Raw genomic sequence first — 20,834 nt, forward strand, 5'->3', positions numbered from 1 at the left:
AAAAAAAAAAAAAAAAAAGAAGGAATCTGGACACAGATACATTCGGAGGGATGATCCTGTGAGGACCCTGGGAGAAGACACCATCTCCAAGCCAAGCAGAGAGGCCTCAGAGGAACCAATCCTGCCGACACATTGATCTTGGACTTCTGGCCTCCCGAACTGTGACAAAAAAATTCTGTTGTTTAATTCACTCTGCTAGTGGTATTTTGTTATGGCAGCCCTGGCAGACTAACACAGTCTCCAAGCTGAAGAGGGCTTATGTGAACTATACTAGTCAACAGGGAAGAGGAGTTGATTCAGGCAGTGGTAAAAAATCAGGATCCTGGCCAGGTATGGTGGCTCACGCCCATAATTCCAGCACTTTGCAAGGATCACTCGAGCTCAGGAATTTGAGACCAGCCTGGGCAACATAGTGAAACCCTGTCTCTACAAAAAGAAAACACAAAAATTAGCCAGGCTTGGTAGTGCACACATGCCTATAGTCTCAGTTACTTGGGAGGCTGAGGCAGGAGGATGACCTCAGCCCAGGAGGCAGAGGTTGCAGTGAACTGAGATCATGCCATTGCACGCCAGCCTCAAAAAAAAAAGAAGGATTCTGTTGGACTCACCAAGTTTTTATTAATTAATTTATTACTTTGGTTTGTGGTCACCCAGGCTGGAGTGCTGGAGTGCAGTGGTGCAATCTCAGCTCACTGCAACCTCCACCACCCAGGTTCAAGAAATTCTCTGGCCTCAGTCTCCCGAGCAGCTGGGATTACAGGTGTCCACCATCACGCCCAGCTGATTTTTGTATTTTTAGTAGAGATGGGGTTTTGCCATGTCGGCCGTCGGCCAGGCTGGTCTCGAACTCCTGACCTCAGGTGATCCACCCACCTTGGCCTCCCAAAGTGCTGGGATTACAGGCATGAGCCACCACACCAGGCCTCTCACCAAGTTTTTAGGTAAAGAGGTCTTGTAGCCGATCTGTAAAGGGCTAGAGTAGTTCACCAGGTCTCCAAACTCCAGCCCATGTTCTTCCCACCACACTGCAGCACTAATTCTGAAACACCACAATCAGGAGGCTCTGCTTTAAACGGGAGGTGCTTGTAGCTAAGTGATGAAGACTCCGGAAGCTGAACTGTGTGACACCACAGACCTCATATTGCCCTTCCTGTTCATGGCTGCTCTGTGAAACTGTAGTATGTTATCAGATAAAAGCAGTAAAAAAAAAAAAAAAAAAAAAAAAAAACAAAAAAACTGGTTCATTTAGGACCATTACGACTTTTTTTTTTTTTTCTAAAAAGCTTTAATGATAGGATTTTTAAATCCAGAGTTAATTTATTTCTATGAGCCTTCATTTCCAAAATCAAAGCTGTAAATCATGCTTGGTAGAGCACTTGGGTTCAGGACTCAAAAGGCACTTGATTAAAATGTTTTTCTTGGGCTGGGCAAGGTGGCTTATGCCTACAATCCCAGCACTTTGGGAGGCCGAGGTGGGTGGATCACTTCAGCCTAGGAGTTTAAGACCTGCCTGGGCAACATAGCAAAATCCTGCTTCTACAAAAATTACAAAAATTAGGTGGGCATGATGGCATACACATGCCTGTAGTTGCAGCTACTCAGGAGCTGAGGTAGGAGGATCACTTGAGCCCCGAAGGTTGAGGCTGCAGTGAGCCACGACTGTGCTACTGCACTCCAGCCTGTGTGACAGCCAGATCCTGTCTCAAAAAAAAAAAAAAAAAAAAAAAAAAAAATTTTTTCAATTGACTAAATTTTTTTATGTTTATCATATGCAACATATGAAATATGTATACGTTGTGAAACATCTAAATCAAGTTAATTAACACATGCATTACCAATATTTTCTCATTTTTGTGGTGAGAAACACTTAATACCTATTCTCTTAGCAATTTTCTTTCTTTTTTTTTTTTTTTTTGAGATGGAGTTTCATTCTTGTTGCCCAGGCTGGAGTACAGTGGCATGATCTCAGCTCACTGCAACCTCCGCCTCCCGGGTTCAAGTGATTCTCCTGCCTCAGCCTCCCGAGTAGCTAGGATTACAGGCGCCTGCCAGCATGCCCGGCTAATTTTTGTATTTTTAGTAGAGATGGAGTTTCATCATGTTGGCCAGGCTGGTCTCGAACTCCTGACCTCAGGTGATCTGCCCGCCTCGGACTCCCAAAGTGCTGGGATTACAGGTGTGAGCCACCACACCCGGCCTCTCTTAGCAATTTTCAAGTATATAATACATTGTTATTAACTATAGGTGCCATGTTGTACAACAGATCTCTTGAACTTATTCCTCTGATCTAACAGAAACTTCATATCCTTTGAGCAACCCCTCCCTATTTCAGCCCACCCTGTCCCTGACCCTTGGTAACCATCATTTTATTCTACCTCTGTGAGTTCACCTTTTTTACACTCCACATGTAAGTGAGATCATGCGGTTATTTGACTTTCTGTGCCTGGCTTATTTCACTTGACATACTGTTCTCCAGGTTCATCCATGTTGTCACAAATGGCAGAATTTCCTTCTTTAATAAAAGGTGAATAGCATTCCAGTGTGTATATTTTGGTGATTAAAATGTATCTAAAATAATCAGGGAAAGATGATGGCTTGAATCTCAGACAAACCATTAACCAAAAGTTACCCTATTCCTGTTACCCTATTCAGGCTGATATGCCTAAAAACTATAAAAGAAACTAAAAACTATAAAAAAAAACTATTCTTGGGGCTAAGTATGGTGGCTCACACCTGTAATCCCAGTGCTTTAGGAGGCCAAGGCGGGCTGATCACAAGGTCAGGAGATCGAGACTATCCTGGCTAACACAGTGAAACCCTATCTCTACTAAAAATACAAAAGAAGAATCAGCCAGGCGTAGTGGTGGGCACCTGTAGTCCCAGGTACTCAGGAGGCTGAGGCAGTAGAATTGCTTGAACCCAGGAGGCGGAGCTTGCAGTGAGCCGAGATGGCACCACTGCACTCCAGCCTGGCCGACAGAGCGAGCCTCCGTCTCAAAAAAAAAAAAAAGATAAACTATTCTATAACACAGAAAAATTCTAAAAATGATACTGAAACATTGATCAAGTTTGAAAATGATACCATTAGAATCTGTCTATAGCTGGACATACCACGACCTTCTGGGACGCAGTTTTCTTTTTTTTTTTTTTCTTTTTGAGACGGAGTCATGCTCTGTCGCCCAGGCTGGAGTGCAGTGGCCGGATCTCCGCTCACTGCAAGCTCCGCCTCCCGGGTTCACGCCATTCTCCTGCTTCAGCCTCCCAAGTAGCTGGGACTACAGGCGCCCGCCACTTCGCCCGGCTGGCTTTTTGTATTTTTAGTAGAGACGGGGTTTCACCGTGTTAGCCAGGATGGTCTCGATCTCCTGACCTCGTGATCTGCCCGTCTCGGCCTCCCAGAGTGCTGGGATTACAGGCTTGAGCCACCGCGCCCGGCCGGGACGCAGTTTTCTTAATTGTAAAAAGAGTTGACTAGATGAGTCTTCTCCTCCAGATCTCAGGTTTATGCATTATAACATTTAGTCACCTACCTTTAAAAAAAGTATGTTGTGCTTTTGTGTCCTAAATTATTGTTTAAATCTGTATTACAAAGAATTTTACTAATTCAACTCTCAACTCTTTTTTTTGAGACAGACTCTTGCTCTGTCCCCCAGTCTGAAGTGCAGTGGTGCAATCTTGGCTCACTGAAACCTCTAAGTGATTCTCCTGCCTCAGCCTCCCAAGTAGCTGGGACTACAGGCACTCGCCACCATGCCTGGCTAATTTTTTGTATTTTTAATAGAGACAGGGTTTCACCATGTTGGCCAGGCTGGTGTCAAACTCCTGACCTCAGGCGATCCACCTGCTGCCTTGACCTCCCAAAGCGCTGGGATTCCAGGCGTGAGCCACTGCGCCCCGCCCAACACTCAACTCTTACTCACTGAATTTCTGTGCATACGTCCAAGAAATGTGATGATCACCAAAGCCTTAAAAAAATTCCTTTTTTTTGAGCCAAGGTCTCACTTTGTCACCCAGGCTGGAGTACAGTGGTGCAACAGCTCCAGGCTGAGGCTCCAGGGATCTTCCCACCTCAGCCTTCTGAGTAGCTGGACTACAGGGGTGCACCACCATGCCCAGATAATTTTTGTATTTTTGGACAGACAAGGTTTCCCCATGTTGCCCAGGCTGGTCTGAAACTCCAGGGCTCAAGTGATCCTTCTGCCCTCAGCCTCTCAAGGTGCTAGGATTACAGGCATGCACCACTGCACCTAGTGAAGAAAATTCTTTATTCATATCAGCTCCTGTCAGGGACCCTTGAATGCAGAAGTTGCAAGTTTCACAGAAGCAAGTATTCCTGATGATGATCAAGACATGCTCCTCCAGTACCATCCAAACCCTCCACATCCAGTAACGGCAGGAACTGATTTCAGGGCCAAAGGTGCGTGCCTCCACACTGGCTCTTGTGCTTGGTGACAGCCCAGGGGATTCTTGCAATGGGTGAGACAGAGGTTCCCTTGCTCATAGCCTCCCTGGGAGGAAGCTCAGTGGCTTCCCCTCCCCGCCAGACCAAAATCCTATCAGTGGCCTGACCCTGCTGTATCTCTGGTCACTCTGTCCTCTGGCTACTCCTGTCCCCTTCCCATGCCTTGGACACAGGCCCATGCCCTAGCAGATGGCCCTTCCCGCCAGCTTGCTCACTTCGCCCTGGCCTCTGCTTTAATGTCACGCTGTCAGTGCTCTCTCTGTCTAAAATAGCACTCCCTCCTCCTTCCTCCATACCCCACTTCCCCAGTTCATTTTTCTTCTTAGCATTCAGCATCTGACATCACAGTCATCTGTCATCTGTCTCTCGCCAAGAAAGCGTCATTTCTTTCCATGAGAGCAGGGGCTTAGTGTTCAATGCCTTATTCCCAGCACTGAGGTGTTAATAGATCTTGTCCTACCACTGTCGTAGCATTCTAAGGCTGCTGTAACGAAGCGCCACACACCAGGTGGCTTCAACAACAGAAATGTGTTCTCTCATATTAAATCTGAAATCAAGGAGTCAAGAGAGTGGCTTCCTTCTGAAGGCTGCATAGAGAATCTGTCCCGTGCCTCTCCCCCGCCTGCTAGGAGTTTGCTGTCACTCTTTGGCACTCCTTGGCTTGTAGATGCACCTTCCTGGTGTCTGCCTTCATCCTCACATGATGCCTTTCCTCATGCATGTCTGTGTCTACATTTCCCCTTTTTCGTCAGGACACCAGTCACAATGGATTAGGGCCACCCCCTAATGACCTCCTCTAGCTGGATTAACTCTGTAAAAATGCTGTTTCCAAATCAAGTTACATACTGAGATACTAAGGATTAAGACTCCAGGGTTTTTTTTTTATGGAGGCAACAATTCAATCCATAATAACCACTCAGTTGCATAAGACACCGGACAAGTGAGTTAACCTTCATCGGTAAAACGGGCCTACTAATTGCACCTACTGCATTTGGGTGATGGAGACAGGGTCCCTGGCAGAAAAGAAGCACAGCCCTTGCCCCTTATGTGAGCTATACAGATATTGACGTGAAGAACGCTGGAGGCTCTGCTCATGAGCATGGGCCTTGGAACCAGGCTGGTCGGGGTCTGAGCCCTCACTCTGCCGCTGGCTGGCAGTGGCCTCGCACAAGTGGTTGAAACTGAGACGAATCTCAAGATACATTTTAAGTATTATACAACAATGCACACCAACTCCTTAGCACACACTGAGCTCTCCGTGAATGTCAGCCGCCACAGGCAGGGCTGAGGTAGGGCCTGACAGCGTCACCTTTGTCTCAACTGTATCTTGCAAATTCTTCAAGGTAGTTGCTTGAACTCAATAGTTAATCACAGCAGCAGGGAACAAGAAATGAGATCCAAGAGGAGACCGTGCTGGGATTCCTCAGGTAACTTCTCTAACAAAAAATTATGTCTTTTTTTTTTTTTTTTTTTTTTTGGAAACAGGCTCTTGCTCTGTCACTCAGGCTGGAGTGCAGTGGCACGATCATGGCTCACTGCAGCCTTGATCTCCTGGGCTCAAGCAATCCTCCTACCTCAGCCTCCTGAGTAGCCGGGACCACAGGCATGTACTACCACGACTGGATAATTTTGTATATATATACATATATACGTATAACATATAAAAAATATATATATACACACACACACATATTTTAGACAGTCTCACTCTGTCACCCAGGCTGCAGTGCAGTGGCACGATCTCAGCTCACTGCAACCTCTACTTCCCGGGTTCAAGCAATTCTCCTGCCTCAGCCTTCTGCGTAGCTGGGACTACAGGTGCACACCACCATGCCCAGCTAATTTCTGTATTTTTAGTAGAGACAGGGTTTCACCATGTTGGCCAGGGTGGTCTCGATCTCTTGACCTTGTGATCTGCCGGTCTCGCCTCCCAAAGTGCTGGGATTACAGGCGTGAGCCACCGCGCCGGGTCTAGAATAGAAATTTCTTCCAAAAAGATACACAAATGCCCAATAAGCACATGAAAAGATGCTCAAAATTATTAGTCATAGGGAAATGCAAATCAAAACCACAGGGAGAGTTCTACCAGTGGAATCTGATGGTGTGATGTCTCACAGAAAGTTCTCCACTCCCAGACATGGGTCCCTCTGCTTCCTGCCATGGGAGCACAGATATAAGCATCGTGGGAAGGTAAAGAGCTTCCCTAAGGATGACCCTTCCAAGCTGGTCAATGTCACAGCCTTCCTGGGATACAAGGCTGGCACGACCCACATCACACGGGAAGTCGACAGGCCAGGATCCAAGGTGAAAGAGAAGGAGTTGGTGGAGGCTGTGACCACTGTGGAGACACCACCTATGGTGGTTGTGGGCATTGTGGGCTACGTGGAAACCCCTTGAGGCCTCAGGACCTTCAAGACCATCTTTGCTGAGCACATCAACGATAAGTGCAAAAGGCATTTCTCTAACAACCGGCAGAAATCTAAGAAGAAGGCCTTTACCAAGTACCGCAAGAAATGGCAGGATGAGGATGGCAAGAAGCAGCTGGAGAAGACTTCAGTAGCATGAAGAAGCACTGCCAAGTCACCCGCGTCACTGCCCACACCCAGACGCGCCTGCTTCCTCTGTGCCAGAAGAAGGCCCAGCTGATGGAGAGCCAAGTGAACAGAGGCACCATGGCTGAGAAGCTGGACTGGGCCCAGGAGGGGCTAGAGCAGCAGGTACCTGTGAACCAAGCATTTGGGCTGGACGAGATGATTGACATCATCGGGGTGACCAAGGGCAAAGGCTACAAAGAGGTCATCAGTTGTTGGCACACCAAGAAGCTGCCCCACAAGATCCACCGAGGCCTGTGCAAGGTGGCCTGGATTGGGGCACGGCATCCTGCCCATGTGGCCTTCTCCATGGCATGCATTGAGTAGAAAGGCGACCATCAGCACACTGAGATCAACAAGAAGATCTATAAGACTGGCTAGCGCTACCTTACCGAGGATGGCAAACTGATCAAGAACAATGCCTCCATGGACCACGTCCTGTCTGACAAGAGCATCAACCCTCTGGGTGGCTTTGTCCAATATGGTGAAGTGACCAATGACTCTGTCATGCTGAAAGGCTGTGTGGTGGGAACCAAGAAGCGACTGCTCATTCTCTGCACATCTTTGATGGTGCAGACCAAACGGCGGGCTCTGGAGAACACTGAACTTAAGTTCACTGACACCACCTCCAAGTGCGGCCATGGCCACTTCCAGACCATGGAGGAGAAGAAAGCATTAATGGGACCACTCAAGAAAGACCGAATTGCAAAGGAAGAAGGAGTTTCATGCCAGGAACACGTTCTGCACCTGGTGGGGCCTCAATAAAAGTTATCTTTAAAATATTATTAATTTTAAAAAACCACAGGGAGAGACCACGTCACACCACTAGGATGGTTATCATTCAAAAAAAACAAAACCGAAAATAGGTTGGGCACGGTGGCTCATGCCTGTAATCCCAGCACTTTGGGAGGCCGAGGTGGGTGGATCACCTGAGGTCAGGAGTTCAAGACCAGCCTGGCCAACATGGTGAAACCCCATCTGTATTAAAATATATGTATATATATATTCAAAAATTAGCCAGGCATGGTGGCTAATGCCTGTAACCCCAGAGTCTGCGGGATGAGAATCGCTTGAACCCAGGAGGTGGAGGTTGCAGGAGCCAAGACTACACAACTGCACTCCAGCCTGGGCGACAGAGTGAGACTCTGTGTCAAAAAAAAAAAAAGAAAAAACTTGAGGCCAGGCACGGTGGTTCACGCCTGTAATCCCAGCACTTTGGGAAGCTGAGGCGGGTAGATCATGAGGTCCGGAGATTGAGACCATCCTGGTTAACATGGTGAAACCCTGTCTCTACTAAAAATACAAAAAATTGGCCGGGCGTGGTGGCAGGTTCCTGTAATCCCAGCTACTCGAGAGGCTGAGCAGGAGAATGGCGTGAATCCAGGAGGTGGAGCTTGCAGTGAGCCAAGATCGCACCACTGCACTCCAGCCTGGGTGACAGAGCGAGACTCGTCTCAAAAACAAAAAAAAAGCCGGGCGCGGTGGCTCACGCCTGTAATCCCAGCACTTTGGGAGGCGGAGGCGGGCGGATCACAAGGTCAGGAGATCGAGACCACGGTGAAACCCCGTCTCTACTAAAATTACAAAAAATGAGCCGGGCGCAGTGGCGGGTGCCTGTAGTCCCAGCTACTCGGGAGGCTGGGGCAGGAGAATGGCGTGAACCCAGGAGGCGGAGCTTGCAGTGAGCCAGGATCGCGCCACTGCACTCCAGCTTGGGCGACAGAGCAAGACTCCGTCTCAAAAAAAAAAAAAAAAAAAAAAAAAAACAACAACAAAAAAAACCCTGAAAATAAGTATTGGTGAGGATGATGTTAGGAAATTGGAACGTTCACGCATTGCTTTTGGTGGATATGTTAAAATAGTGCAACTGGTGGCTCCTTAATAAGTTAAACATAGCGTTTCCATATGTCCCAGCAAATGCCACTTCTAAGTATGCATCCTGAAGAGTTGAAAACTGAGGTTCAAACAAAAGCTTGTACACGAATGCTCATAGCAACACTATTCGCAATAGCCAAAAGGTAAAAATCTAAATGCCCATCAACTGATCAATGGATAAAGAAAAATGTGGCTTGGTGCGGTGGCTCATGCCTATAATCCCAGCACTTTGGGAGGCCGAGGCAGGCAGATCACTGGAGGTCAGGAGTCCAAGACTGTCCTGGCCAACACAGTGAAACCCTGTCTCTACTAAAAATACAAAAAGTATCTGGGTGTGGTGGTAGGCACCTGCAGTCCCAGCTACTTGGAAGGCTAAGGCAGGAGAATCGCTTGAACCCAGAAGGTGGAGGTTGCAGTCAGCTGAGACTGCGCCACTGCACTTCAACCTGGACGATAGAGCGAGACTCCATCTCAAAAAAAAAAAAAAAAAAAAAAGAAAATGTAACTTATGCATACAACAGAGTATTATTCAGCTATAAAAAGGAAGGAAATTCTAACACATACCATAACACGGATGAACCTCAAGAACATGATGCTAAATGAAATGAACCAGTCACAAAAAGCCACATATGGTATGATTCTATTTCCATGAAAAGTCCGTACAGAGGGAAAGTAGATTTGTAGTTACCAGGGCTGGGGGGAGGGGGGAATGCGGGGAACTGCTGAATGGGTATGGGTTTCCTTCTGGAGTGATGAAATCGTGTGGAACTAGAGAGCAGTAATGGTTGCACAACATGGTAAACGTACTAAAGGCCACTTAACTGTATACTTTAAAATGGGTAAATGGTGAATTTTGCATTATGTGAATTATATCTTGATAAAGAAAAAGAAAAAACAGAAATAATGAAGACTGTTCCCTCCCTAACAATAAATATGCTGTTTGGCTGGGCACGGTGGCTCACGTCTACAATCCCTGCACTTTGGAAGGCTGAGGTGGGTGGATCACTTGAGGTCAGGAGACCAGACTGGCCAACATGGGGAAACCCCATCTCTACTACAAATACAAAAAAATTAGCTGGGCATGGTGGCGGACACCTGTAATCTCAGCTACTCGGGAGGCTGAGGCAGGAGAATCACTTGAACCTGGGAGGCTGAGGTTGCCATGAGCCAAGATTGCGCCACCGCACTCCAGTCTGGGTGACAGAGCAAGACTGTCTCAAAAAAAAAAAAAAAAAAAAAAAAAAAAAGAAAAGTAGGCTGTTCTCATAAACCAGGAGGGCTGAGTACTGAAACAGTGAAACATCCAGAAGAATGTGGGACTCAATGGGGTTCTACTGCTCCTCCCTTTCCCCTAAAAGAGCAATCCACCTTTATGCAAGTCTGTAAATGCAGTCTTCAATCACCTGGAGAATTCCTGATATAGAGCTGTACAACCAAAGAATTTGCAAGCCCTTATTTCCTTTTTAAGGACCTTAGAAACATTTATCCACCCCAGCCAGCACGAGGCCGTAACATTTACATGTCGTAAATATGCCTTGCAAAAGACCAGCAGCTTACCGGCTAAGCTGTAAGAACTGCTTATCTCCAGCATGCCTGATAGCCATCTGTGGGGGCTGCAGGGTCAGGCTGCTGAAATTCCTTACTCACCCCAATTCCCCTGGCGTGTTTGGCCTGGGGAGCTGAGATCTGCAGAGTAGAGTGAGACATCTCCTAACTCCCACCTAGCACTTGGGCTCTAAACTCAGGTCCCGTCCAAACAGCAACAGAGCCAGGTACAGTTTCTCTAAGCCCAAATATCATCTACCTACATCTTGTAGTGGTCATCTGAGTACTTGAAGGTCCCTGTGTCACTTTCTTTCTGGGAAAGAAAGGATGGGAAAATATAATGCTCCCATCTACAGGTCACTTATATAGAGGTATGGTTCCTAACCTTTTTGGCACCAGGGACCAGTTTTGTGGAAGACAATTTCTCCACAGATGGGGTGGCAGAGGGGCAGGAGGGCGGAAGGTTGGTTTCAGGATGAAACTGTAGATCTGCTGTTGTACCACCTCCGATCCTCAGGCATTAGTTAGATTCTCATAAAGAGTGGCCAGGCTTGGTGGCTCACGCCTGTGACCCCAGCACTTTGGGAGGCCAAGGCAGGTGGATCACTTGAGGTCAGGAGTTCGAGACCAGCCTGGCCAACGTGGCGAAACCCAGTCTCTACTAAAAATACAAAAATTAGGCAGGCGTGGTGGCACATGCCTGTAATCCCAACTACTCAGGGGGCTGAGGCTAGAGAATCGCTTGAACCTAGGAGGTGGAGGTTGCAGTGAGCCGAGGTTGCACCACTGTACTCCAACCTGGGCAACAGAGTGAAACTGTCTCAAAAAAAAAAAGAAAAAAAGAGTCTTATAAAGAGCATGCAACCTAGATCCCTCGCATGTGCAGTTCACAACAGAGTTCATGTTCCTAGGATAACCCACTACCACCACTAACCTGACAGAAGGCAGAGCCCAAGCGGTAACGCCCGCTCATACCGCTCACCTCCTGCTGTGCATCCCCGTTCCTAACAGGCCACAGACTGGCGCTCATACCGCTCGCCTCCGGCTGTGCGTCCCCGTTCCTAACAGGCCACAGACTGGCGCTCATACCGCTCGCCTCCTGCTGTGCGTCCCCGTTCCTAACAGGCCACAGACTGGCGCTCATACCGCTCGCCTCTGGCTGTGCGTCCCCGTTCCTAACAGGCCATAGACTGGTACCGGTTAGCGGCCTGGGGGTTGGGGATCCCTGATATAGAGGACAAGATCAAGCCCACATTTGACCAGTTTTGGTTTTCCTAGATCTGATTCCATACACACACACACGCACACACGTACGCACGCACAAGCACGCACCTGCATGCACATGCACACACACACAAGTTCTGGGCAGATTTCAATATTTATTTCAACTTCTATTCTTCTAGGAGTTACCAGACAGCAGTAAAAGGATCAAAAAAGTAGATCAAAGAAGAAAAATAAATAAAAATCCTAAGGAGTATACAAAGAACAGTCTTTGAATGCCTAATTTGACAATTTTAAATTGTATCTTATCTAGACATAAATATTGTTAAGAAAAAGACTGTTTAACTACATGAACACCATATATAATTTTATGCTCAGAAAAAGCTGGAAGGAGGTACATACATTGATAGGTTAACAGTGGGTAACACTGGAGGACAGAATTATGAGTGGTTTTTTTTCTTTTCTGTATTTTCTAATTGTTGTAATCATCATTGTATATATAATGGTATTTCTTTGAAATAATATAAAGATTATACTGTATAATATGTAATAATATAAAGATTATAAAATACAAATAATATAACCATGTAATTTCTTGTAATAATAAAAAGACAATTATGTCCCCACCTCCACGCAATCCAAATAGGATACACCCGACATACCTTGTTGAGTTTGCCAAGTGAAGATATGAGATCCGCCCATTCACTCGAGGACTCAAAATTTCTCAAAGCCTTTTCAATCACTGAAGAGTAGCTTCTGTATCTGTAATCATTTAAGAGCTCCTGCTCTTCTGGATCCATCTTACATTCTCACAGCAGAAAAGTATCTAAAAGCAAACCAAAAAATAACCAAATGAGAGAGCCATTCGGGGATACAAATCATTCCCAACCCAGAGCTACAGAAGACAGGTGTCCACAAACACTACTGTGCACAAACTCACTGGGCAATCCTGTTCAAATATTTAGCAAGGCTTCTGGGCCAGGCACTGTGGGAGATGAAAGATAAACAGTTCCCACCCTCGTGGATTCTGGGGGAGAACAGGAAACAGGAGTAGACAGCGTAAGAGTGCTAGGGCTCCAAGTAATTGACAAAACTAATTCCAGGATCAAAGCTCCAAAGCTGCTAGACTATATGTTGTCGCCAGCCGGTAATTTTGAATGAGCACAGCCCCTCCTATTATATGAAATTTTTTATTTTATTTTTTATTTTTTATGTTTTGGAGGCAGGGTCTTACTCTGCCACCCAGGCTGGAGTGCAGTGGCATGATCATGGGTCACTGCAGCCTCGACCTCCTAAGCTCAAGTGATCCTTCCTTCCACCTCAGCCTCCCAAGCAGCTGGGACTATTGGGATGCGTCACCATACCTAGCTGTTTTATTTAAAGTGTGGCAGGCATCTACCCAGCATGCCTTGTTCTCCTTTTCTGTACTAAGGGAGCACTGGTTTTGTTCACAGTAACACTATAATTCCCAGACTCCCTTGCATCTAGGTGGCCATGTGATAGCTCTTGACCAATGAGATGTCAATAGAAGCTGTGGGTCAAAAAGGCAATTGGAAAGGAGGCAGACTCCCTGGCATAAGCCTTTTGCCCTCCTTTCTTCTTCTTTCTGCCTGGAACAAAGGCATGATGTTGGAGTGAAGCTACATCTTGCAACTGTCATGAAACATGCACAAAAGTCACAAACTAACGATGGCTGAGTGGAATAACAGAGCCCCTGCAGCCCCAGATGGCATGGTGAAGGTACCACACGCCAACTCTGGATGCTGTAATGTCTGGTGTATGTTTTCTGCATATAACAGCTGTTTAAGCCTCTGTTCAATCAGGTTTTCTGTTATAGCCAACCACAATCCTAATTGATATATAAGGACAAACAGTATTTCACTAGTACGCTCAGTCTGAAAGGAAAGACAAATACAGAGCAATGCTATACAGTTAAACACGAGTGAATGCAGTTAGCTGGGTAGATTGCTAAACAAGTTGGATGTAGTCAATCAAATAAAAAGGCAAATATGGTAAATGGAAGAAACTGAACTGAAGGTACAACACGTTCTTTAAGCTTGAGTCTTTCATTTACGGGCCAGTACAGTTATAAAAATTTCATGAAATCTCATACTTCAATATCCAATCACTCCAGACCCAATCCAATCTTCACCAGGCCACCACTACTTTCTTTCCTTTTTTTTTTTTTTTGAGACAGAGTCTCACTCTTGCTGCCCAGGCTGGAGTGCAATGGCACAATCTCGGCTCACTGCAACCTCTGCCTCCTGGGTTCAAGCGATTCTCCTGCCTCAGCCTCCCAAGTAGCTGGGGCTATAGTCACGTGTCACCACACCCGGCTAATTTTTGTATTTTTAGCACAGACGGGGTTTCACTATGTTGGTCAGGCTGGTCTTCAACTCCTGACCTCGTGATCCGCCCACCCCAGCCTCCCAAAGTGCTGGGATTACAGGCATGAGCCACCATGCCTGGCAACCACCACTACTTTCAAGTCACCAATGGCAGAGGTCCTTTCTGTTTCCTCACTTTACCTCTCAGTAGCACTCTGCGGCAGACCACTTCTTCTCCAAGCAGCCTAGCAGCCTCCGCTTGGCCCACATACTCCTCTGGCCCCTCCAGCCCCAGAGCTTGTTTCTCACCTACCTCTCTGAAGTTCTTTCCTCCTCCTCTACCAACTGCTAAATACATTCCCTGGTGGCCGGGCATGGTGGCTCACACCTGTAATCCCAGCACTTTGGGAGGCCAAGGCAGGCAGATCACTTGAGGTCAGATATTTGAGACCAGCCTGGCCAACATGGTGAAACCCCATCTCTACCAAAAAATAAAATTAAAAAAAAATAGCTGGGCATGGTGGCACACACCTGTAGTCCCAGCTACTTGGGAGGCTGAGGCATGAGCATTGCTTGAACCCAGGAGGTCGAGGTTGCAGTGAGCCGGGACTGTGCCACTGTACCCCAGGAAGGGTGACAGAACAAGACTCTGTCTCAAAAAACAAAAAACCACAAAAAAAAAAGAAAGTGAAGACTTTGGAAGGTGATTACATCATGGGATTAATGCCCTTTTAAAAGGGACACTAGCTGAACAGAGTGGCTCACATCTGAAATCCTGGGAGGCCAAAGCAGGTGGATCACTTGACTCCAGGAGTTCGAGACTAACCTGAGCAACATGGTGAAACCCCATCTCTACAAAAAATCCAAAATTTAGCAGGGTGTGGTGGTACATGCCTATAGTCACAGGTACTCAGGAGTTTGAGTTGGGAGGATCACTTGAGCTTGGGAGGTTGAGGCTGCAGTGAGCCATGATCATGCCACTGCACTCCAGTCTGGGCAACAGAAGGAGACCTTGTCTCAAATAAATAAATTAAATTAAAGAGACCTGAGGGAGCCTGGCTGTTCTTTCCACTGTGAGGACACAGCTAGCAGGCCCTACCAGACACTGAATCTGCCAGCACCTTGATCTTGAACTTCTCAGCCTCCAGAACTACAGGAATACATTACTGTTACTTATAACAGAAATACCTAGTTTACACTATTTTGTTGGAGCAGCCTGAATTAACTAAGACAAGCATCTATCAACAAAATATGGTCTATCCACAAAGGAATGCTGAGGCAATGGAAAGGAACCAGGTACTGATACGTGCTGCAACATGGATGCACCCTGAAAACACACGCTCAGTGGAGGATGCCAGACACACAAGACTAGACATTGTAAGATTCCACTGATATGAAATGCCCTCCACAAGCAAATCTAGAGAGATGGCAGTAGGTTAGTGGCTGCCTGGGTGCAGTGAAAACAGGGACTAACCGCCATTGGGAATGGCAATCTTTCTGAGGTAAGGCAAATGTGCTAAAATGGGATGATGGCGATGCTTGTACAACTCTGTAAATGTATGAAAAAAATCACTGAAATTATCTGGGCACAGTGGCTCATGCCTGTGATCCCAGCTACTCCAGAGGTTGAGGTGGGAGGACTGCTTCTGCCCCGCAGCTTGTGACCAGCCTGGGTAACATGGCAAGACCCTGTCTCAAAGACAACAACAACACTGAATTACATACTTGAATGAATTTTATGAGCTGCAAATTATAGCGCAATAAAGCTGTTTAAAAAAATAAAAGTAGGTCGGGTGTAGTGACTCATGCCTGTAATCCCAGCACTGTGGGAGGCTGAGGTGGGTGGAACATGAGGTCAGGAGTTCGAGACCAGCCTGGCCAACATGGTGAAACACCATCTCTACTAAAAATAGAAAAATGAGCCGGGCATGGTGGTTGTAATCCCAGCTACTCAGGAGGCTGAGGCAGGAGAATCACTTGAACCCGGGAGGCAGAGGTTGCAGTGGGCTGAGATCGCACCATTGCACTCCAGCCTGGATGACATAGCGAGACTCTGTCCCAAAGAAACAAACAAAAAAACCCCACTAAACTCTCAATTCCATCTGCTCAACATGCTCCTTCTCCAGTCTTCCCTTCTCAGAAAGTAGCCCCTTCACCTGTGGGATCATTCTGGACTCTTCCTTCTCTTCACCTGCCACGCTCAACCCCAGTCCTGTTTGTCTCCTCTTGCTAAACACCTGTTGACTCAATTCCTCTCCATCTCCGCCGCACCGCAGTCTGGGCTGCCTGTTCCCTGCATGTTTGCAGAAGCTTCCCAATGATTCTCCCACACTTGCCCCTTTCCAGTGCCTTTACACACAGTGCTCCAAGAATCCTTTTAAAACACAATGCATACAACTGCCATGTTTAAAACTGTTTCCATAAAGCTTCAAATAAGGCTGGGCGCAGTGGCTCACGCCAGTAATCCCAGCACTTCGGGAGGCTGAGGCGGGTGGATCACCGGACGTCAGGAGCTTGTGACCAGCCTGATCAACATGGAGAAACTGTCTCCACTAAAACTACAAAAAATTAGCCCGGTGCGGTGGCACATGTCTGTGATCTCAGCTACTCGGGAGGCTGAGGCAGGAGAATCGCTTGAACCTGGGAGGTGGAAGTTACAGTGAGCTGGGATTGCAGCACCACACTCCATCCTGGGCGACAGAGCGATACGTTGCCTCAAAAAAAAAAAAAAAAAAGAAAAGAAAAGAAAAGGAAGCTCAAAACAGAACCAAACAACCCCTTTTCCAGCTTACAAGACTCTACCCACTTCTCACTGCACCCTCCAACCCCAGGACAAACCCATCCTGCCACAGAGCCTCTGCATTCATGCCTCTCTGCAAAAATACACTGCACCTTGCACACACAGCCACAAAATAAGACCGTCTACTCAAGATTCCTGGGAGGGCCTGTCCCTTTTTCTGAAATAACTGCCTTCACACGTTTTGAAAATATTAAGGAAAAGATGGTAATGAGAGCTGGTAGTTTGTTCCTTTTGCCAAGTAAAGACTAAGTTGATATATCCAAACAGTCCATACTATATTTTTTCCAGAAAATTCACAGTTCTGAAACCCAGCATCTCTAAACCACCGCAATACTCCAATGGGGCACAGTCTGTTCACTCTTCTAAGTGTCTAAACATGGGAAAGAAACATAAATAAGACAAGGTCCCTACTCTCATCGTTCACAGCCTAATAAAAGTGGAAGTACATGGTCCCTACTCTCATCATTCACAGCCTATTAAAAGTAGAAGTACCTAAATACATAATTCCAGTTTAATGTGGCTCACATTAAAATACCTAAATACATAATCTCAGTTTAACATGGCACACGTAAGTGTCAGAGGGTGGAAAAAGTGACCTTGCTCTTTTTAACACACATAAGTGACAGAGGGTGGACAAAATGACAGAGTCTGATGATAGCAAGAGGAAACTCAGCCACTGGCAGAGGAGTCCTCAAAGTTCAGAGGTGTGGGCGGCTGGAGTTACCAGGAAGAGGACTGTGATAAGGTGTGTATTGACAATAAGGTGTGTATTTAGAAGGTGGAGGGCAAGGGACGCCACTGCTCATGACAAGGAGGGCATCAGCCAGGTAAGAGCAGGTAGCTGGAGCAGTTCAATGTTATGGTTGGCCATATGAAGAAAGTGCTATTTGGTGTAACTACCAGCACAGGTGAGAAGTTTGGAAATTGTCATTTATGCAAGCTCCTTTATTTCAAAATAGGGGGCACGTGGTATGCTACCAAGCAAGTCTTCTGGGCGAGCTTGGAAAATTCACCATTTTCCAAGAAAATGCATGCATTTCTTTTTTTTCTTTCTTTCTTTCTTTTTTTTTTTTTTTTGAGATGGAGTTTCCCTCTTGTTGCTCAGGCTGGAGTGCAATGGCGCAATCTCAGCTCACCGCAACCTCCGCCTCCTGAGTTCAAGCGATTCTCCTGCCTCAGCCTCCTAACTGGGATTACAGGCATGTGCCAACACACCTAGCTAATTTTGTATTTTTAGTAGAGATGAGGTTTCTCCATGCTAGTCAGGCTGGTCTCGAACTCCCAACCTCAGGTGAACCTCCTGCCTCGGCCTCCCAAAGTACTGGGATTACAGGTGTGAGCCACTGTGCCCAGTCTCCTTTTTGTTTTGTTTTTGTTTTTTGAGGTGGAGTCTCGCTCCTGTCACCCAGGATAGAGTAAAATGGTGTGATCTTGGTTCACTGCAACCTCTGCCTCTCGGGTTCAAGCGATTCTCCTGCCTCAGCCTCCCAAGTACTGGGATCACAGGCGCCCACCACAATGCCTGGCTAATTTTTTAAAAAATATTTTCGGTAGAGACGGGGTTTCATCATGTTGGCCAGACTGGTCTCGAACTCCTGACCTAAGGTGATCCACCCACCTTGGCCTCCCAAAGTGTTGGGATTACAGGCATGAGACACCGCACCCGGCCTCATGTATGCATTTCTTTTCTTCTTTTTTCTGTTTTTGTTTTTTTTTTTTTTTTAGACAGAGTCTCGCTCTGTCGCCATGCTGGAGTGCAGTGTCGCCATCTCGGCTCACTGCAACCTCTGCATCCTAGGTTCAAGCAATTCTCCTGCCTCAGACTCCAGAGTAGCTGGGACTACCAGCACGTGCCACCACGCCCGGCTAATTTTTGTATTTTTAGTAGAGACGCAGTTTCATCATGTTGGCCAGGATGGTCTTGATCTCCTGACCTTGTGATCCGCCCCCTTGACCTCCCAAAGTGCTGGGATTACAGGTGTGAGCCACCTCACCGGGCCGCATGCATTTCTTGATGCAATACACGAGTCCTGTGAGACGGGTATTAGGAAGTCAGGCCATTCGGAAAATTGCCCAGGTCACACACCCAGCAGCTGGCAGAACCAGATTCGAGCTCAGGGAAGTGAGATAGTACAGGGTCTCCAGTACATTATGCTAGTGATAAAATTATTGGTTCAGTCCTTAAATAGCTCTTTTGCCAATGATCTTGCAATCTATCCTAGATATGTCTCCTGTGAGAGACTGAACAGTTCAGTAAAACCGACAGTTATACAGCCTATAGATAACTAGACACACAAAGAAGTAATCACATAAGAAGTGTATCTACTCAGATACCTTAAAATCGAAAATGTCAGCAAGAAATCTCTCACTTTACCCATTTTTAATTTCACAGAAAATCAAATTCAGGGTTGAGCACTGTGGCTCATATCCGTAATTCAAGCACTTCAAGAGGCCGAGGAGGAAGGATTGCTTGAGCCCAGGAGTTTGAGAGCAGACTGGGCAACACAGTGAGACCTTCGTCTCAAAATAATAATAATAATAATAATAATATAGAAAAAGAAAAAAACAAGTTCAAGAGAAAAACCAACTGCCAGATCCCAAAAAAGTTCACTGTAAATATGTTTATATGAAGGAACATTTCTGAGCTCGATGAAAATGAGGACACAGTGACCCTACCACATAAGCAAAAACATTTAGCAACAGATAACAGATATGTACTATTAGTAATAAAATGATAACGATCCTTAGTCTACAGCACAGAAACACTCATCACCAATGGTCTTAACTGTGGGACACACTGTTTTGAATTTGGTCTTTCAGAGTGGTAATCAAATTGTACTGGAAAAATTTTAAGCCACCTAATGCCAGGAGGCTTGTGGGGCCGGAGGCACGGTCTTCCATCACCTTACCAAAAAAATCCTAGCAAAGTCTTCCCAATTGCGGGGCTGCAGTCGCGAGTGTGGGGCAACACCTGCGGGTAACAGTCCACGCGAGCAGTCGGGAACCCCGCAGGGCGCAGGGGCCGGAGCGCGCACTGCGGCCCGGATACCTTCTCCTGAGGCCTGGCTGGAAGACTGGGGTCTTCCCCGACGAGGAAAGCCCTCAGTTCTCACAGGTCCGCGTCCCCAGTCTCCTCCCCAGCCAGGACCGCACGAGCAAACAAAGGCTGAGCGTCTCGCTGTGGGCCCGCCCCGGGAGAGCGCGCGGGCCGCGATCCACCCCTGACCTGCACCTGCCGCCCCGCTCGGTGAGGGCGTGGCCGGCATCACATCCTCCGCGCCAGGGTCGGGTAACCCGAGGGGACCCCACCCAGTCTCCCAGCTGCCCTCGGGTCTACGGCCCCGAGCTCCCCGCCCCTGCACTGCAGCAGCGCGCGCCGCGGGCCCGGGCCGCGCGCCGGGAAACCACCTGCACCCCGAGCCGCCCCACGGCGCCGCCCAAGCCCTCTGGACCTGGGCAAGGGCCCGCGGGCCGGCGGGGAGGAGACGCCAGGCTCCTCCGGCTTCGCCCAGCGGCTGAGGACTGGACGCCGGGCAGGGCGCGGGCACGACTTACCCGCGGCAGTGGCCCTGTTGGCGGGCGCGCTCACGTGCGGCGCGGAGGAGCCCGCCGAGCTGAGGGAGAGAGACTGGGCAGAGGCTGCGGCGCGGCCGGGAGCCAGAACCACCGATAAAGCGCCGCGCCTGAGAACCAGCAGCGGCTGCTCTTCCTTACTGCGGGGGTCGGGGCGGAGCCTGGAGGCGGGGCCTCGGCGCTTGGGGCGGGGATGGAAGGCGGGGCTGGACGCCTGGAGGCGGGGTTAGGGGCGGAACCTGGAGGTGGGCCATAGGCACGCGGGGGCGGGGTTTCCGCGGGCCGGGCGGAACTAGAAGACTGGGCCTGACCCATGGAGGCGGGATCAAGGGCGGGGCCTGGAAGTGGGCCGTCGGTACAGGGGCGGGGCTGCGGCGGGCAGGGCTGGGTTGGAAGGCGTGGCCTGACTCATGAAGGCAGGATCGAGGGCGGTGCCTGGG

General features: G+C 47.9%; 1 protein-coding gene and 1 pseudogene across 2 annotated transcripts in view; one reads left to right on the forward strand and one right to left on the reverse strand.

The window, feature by feature from the left end:
• Window positions 1–20,511, reverse strand: part of DOP1B (DOP1 leucine zipper like protein B) — a 123,705-nt gene extending 103,194 nt beyond the window's left edge. Inside the window, exons 1-2 of one of the 2 annotated variants that reach the window (XR_007724527.1) lie at window positions 20,377–20,511; window positions 12,357–12,520 (exon numbers count right to left, since the gene is read on the reverse strand). Coding sequence is in view for 1 of the 2 variants with exons in the window: in XM_050785750.1 (XP_050641707.1) it covers window positions 12,357–12,494 (138 nt within the window). In the remaining variant the exon portion in view is untranslated. The remainder of the gene's footprint in view (window positions 1–12,356; window positions 12,521–20,376) is intronic. The other variant, XM_050785750.1, reaches the window with a different exon arrangement.
• LOC126949797 (60S ribosomal protein L3-like) lies at window positions 6,569–11,751 on the forward strand (annotated as a pseudogene).
• Window positions 20,512–20,834: the final 323 nt, after the last annotated feature.

This window comes from Macaca thibetana, chromosome 3 (genome assembly GCF_024542745.1).
Source record: "Macaca thibetana thibetana isolate TM-01 chromosome 3, ASM2454274v1, whole genome shotgun sequence".
Lineage (NCBI taxonomy): Eukaryota > Metazoa > Chordata > Mammalia > Primates > Cercopithecidae > Macaca > Macaca thibetana.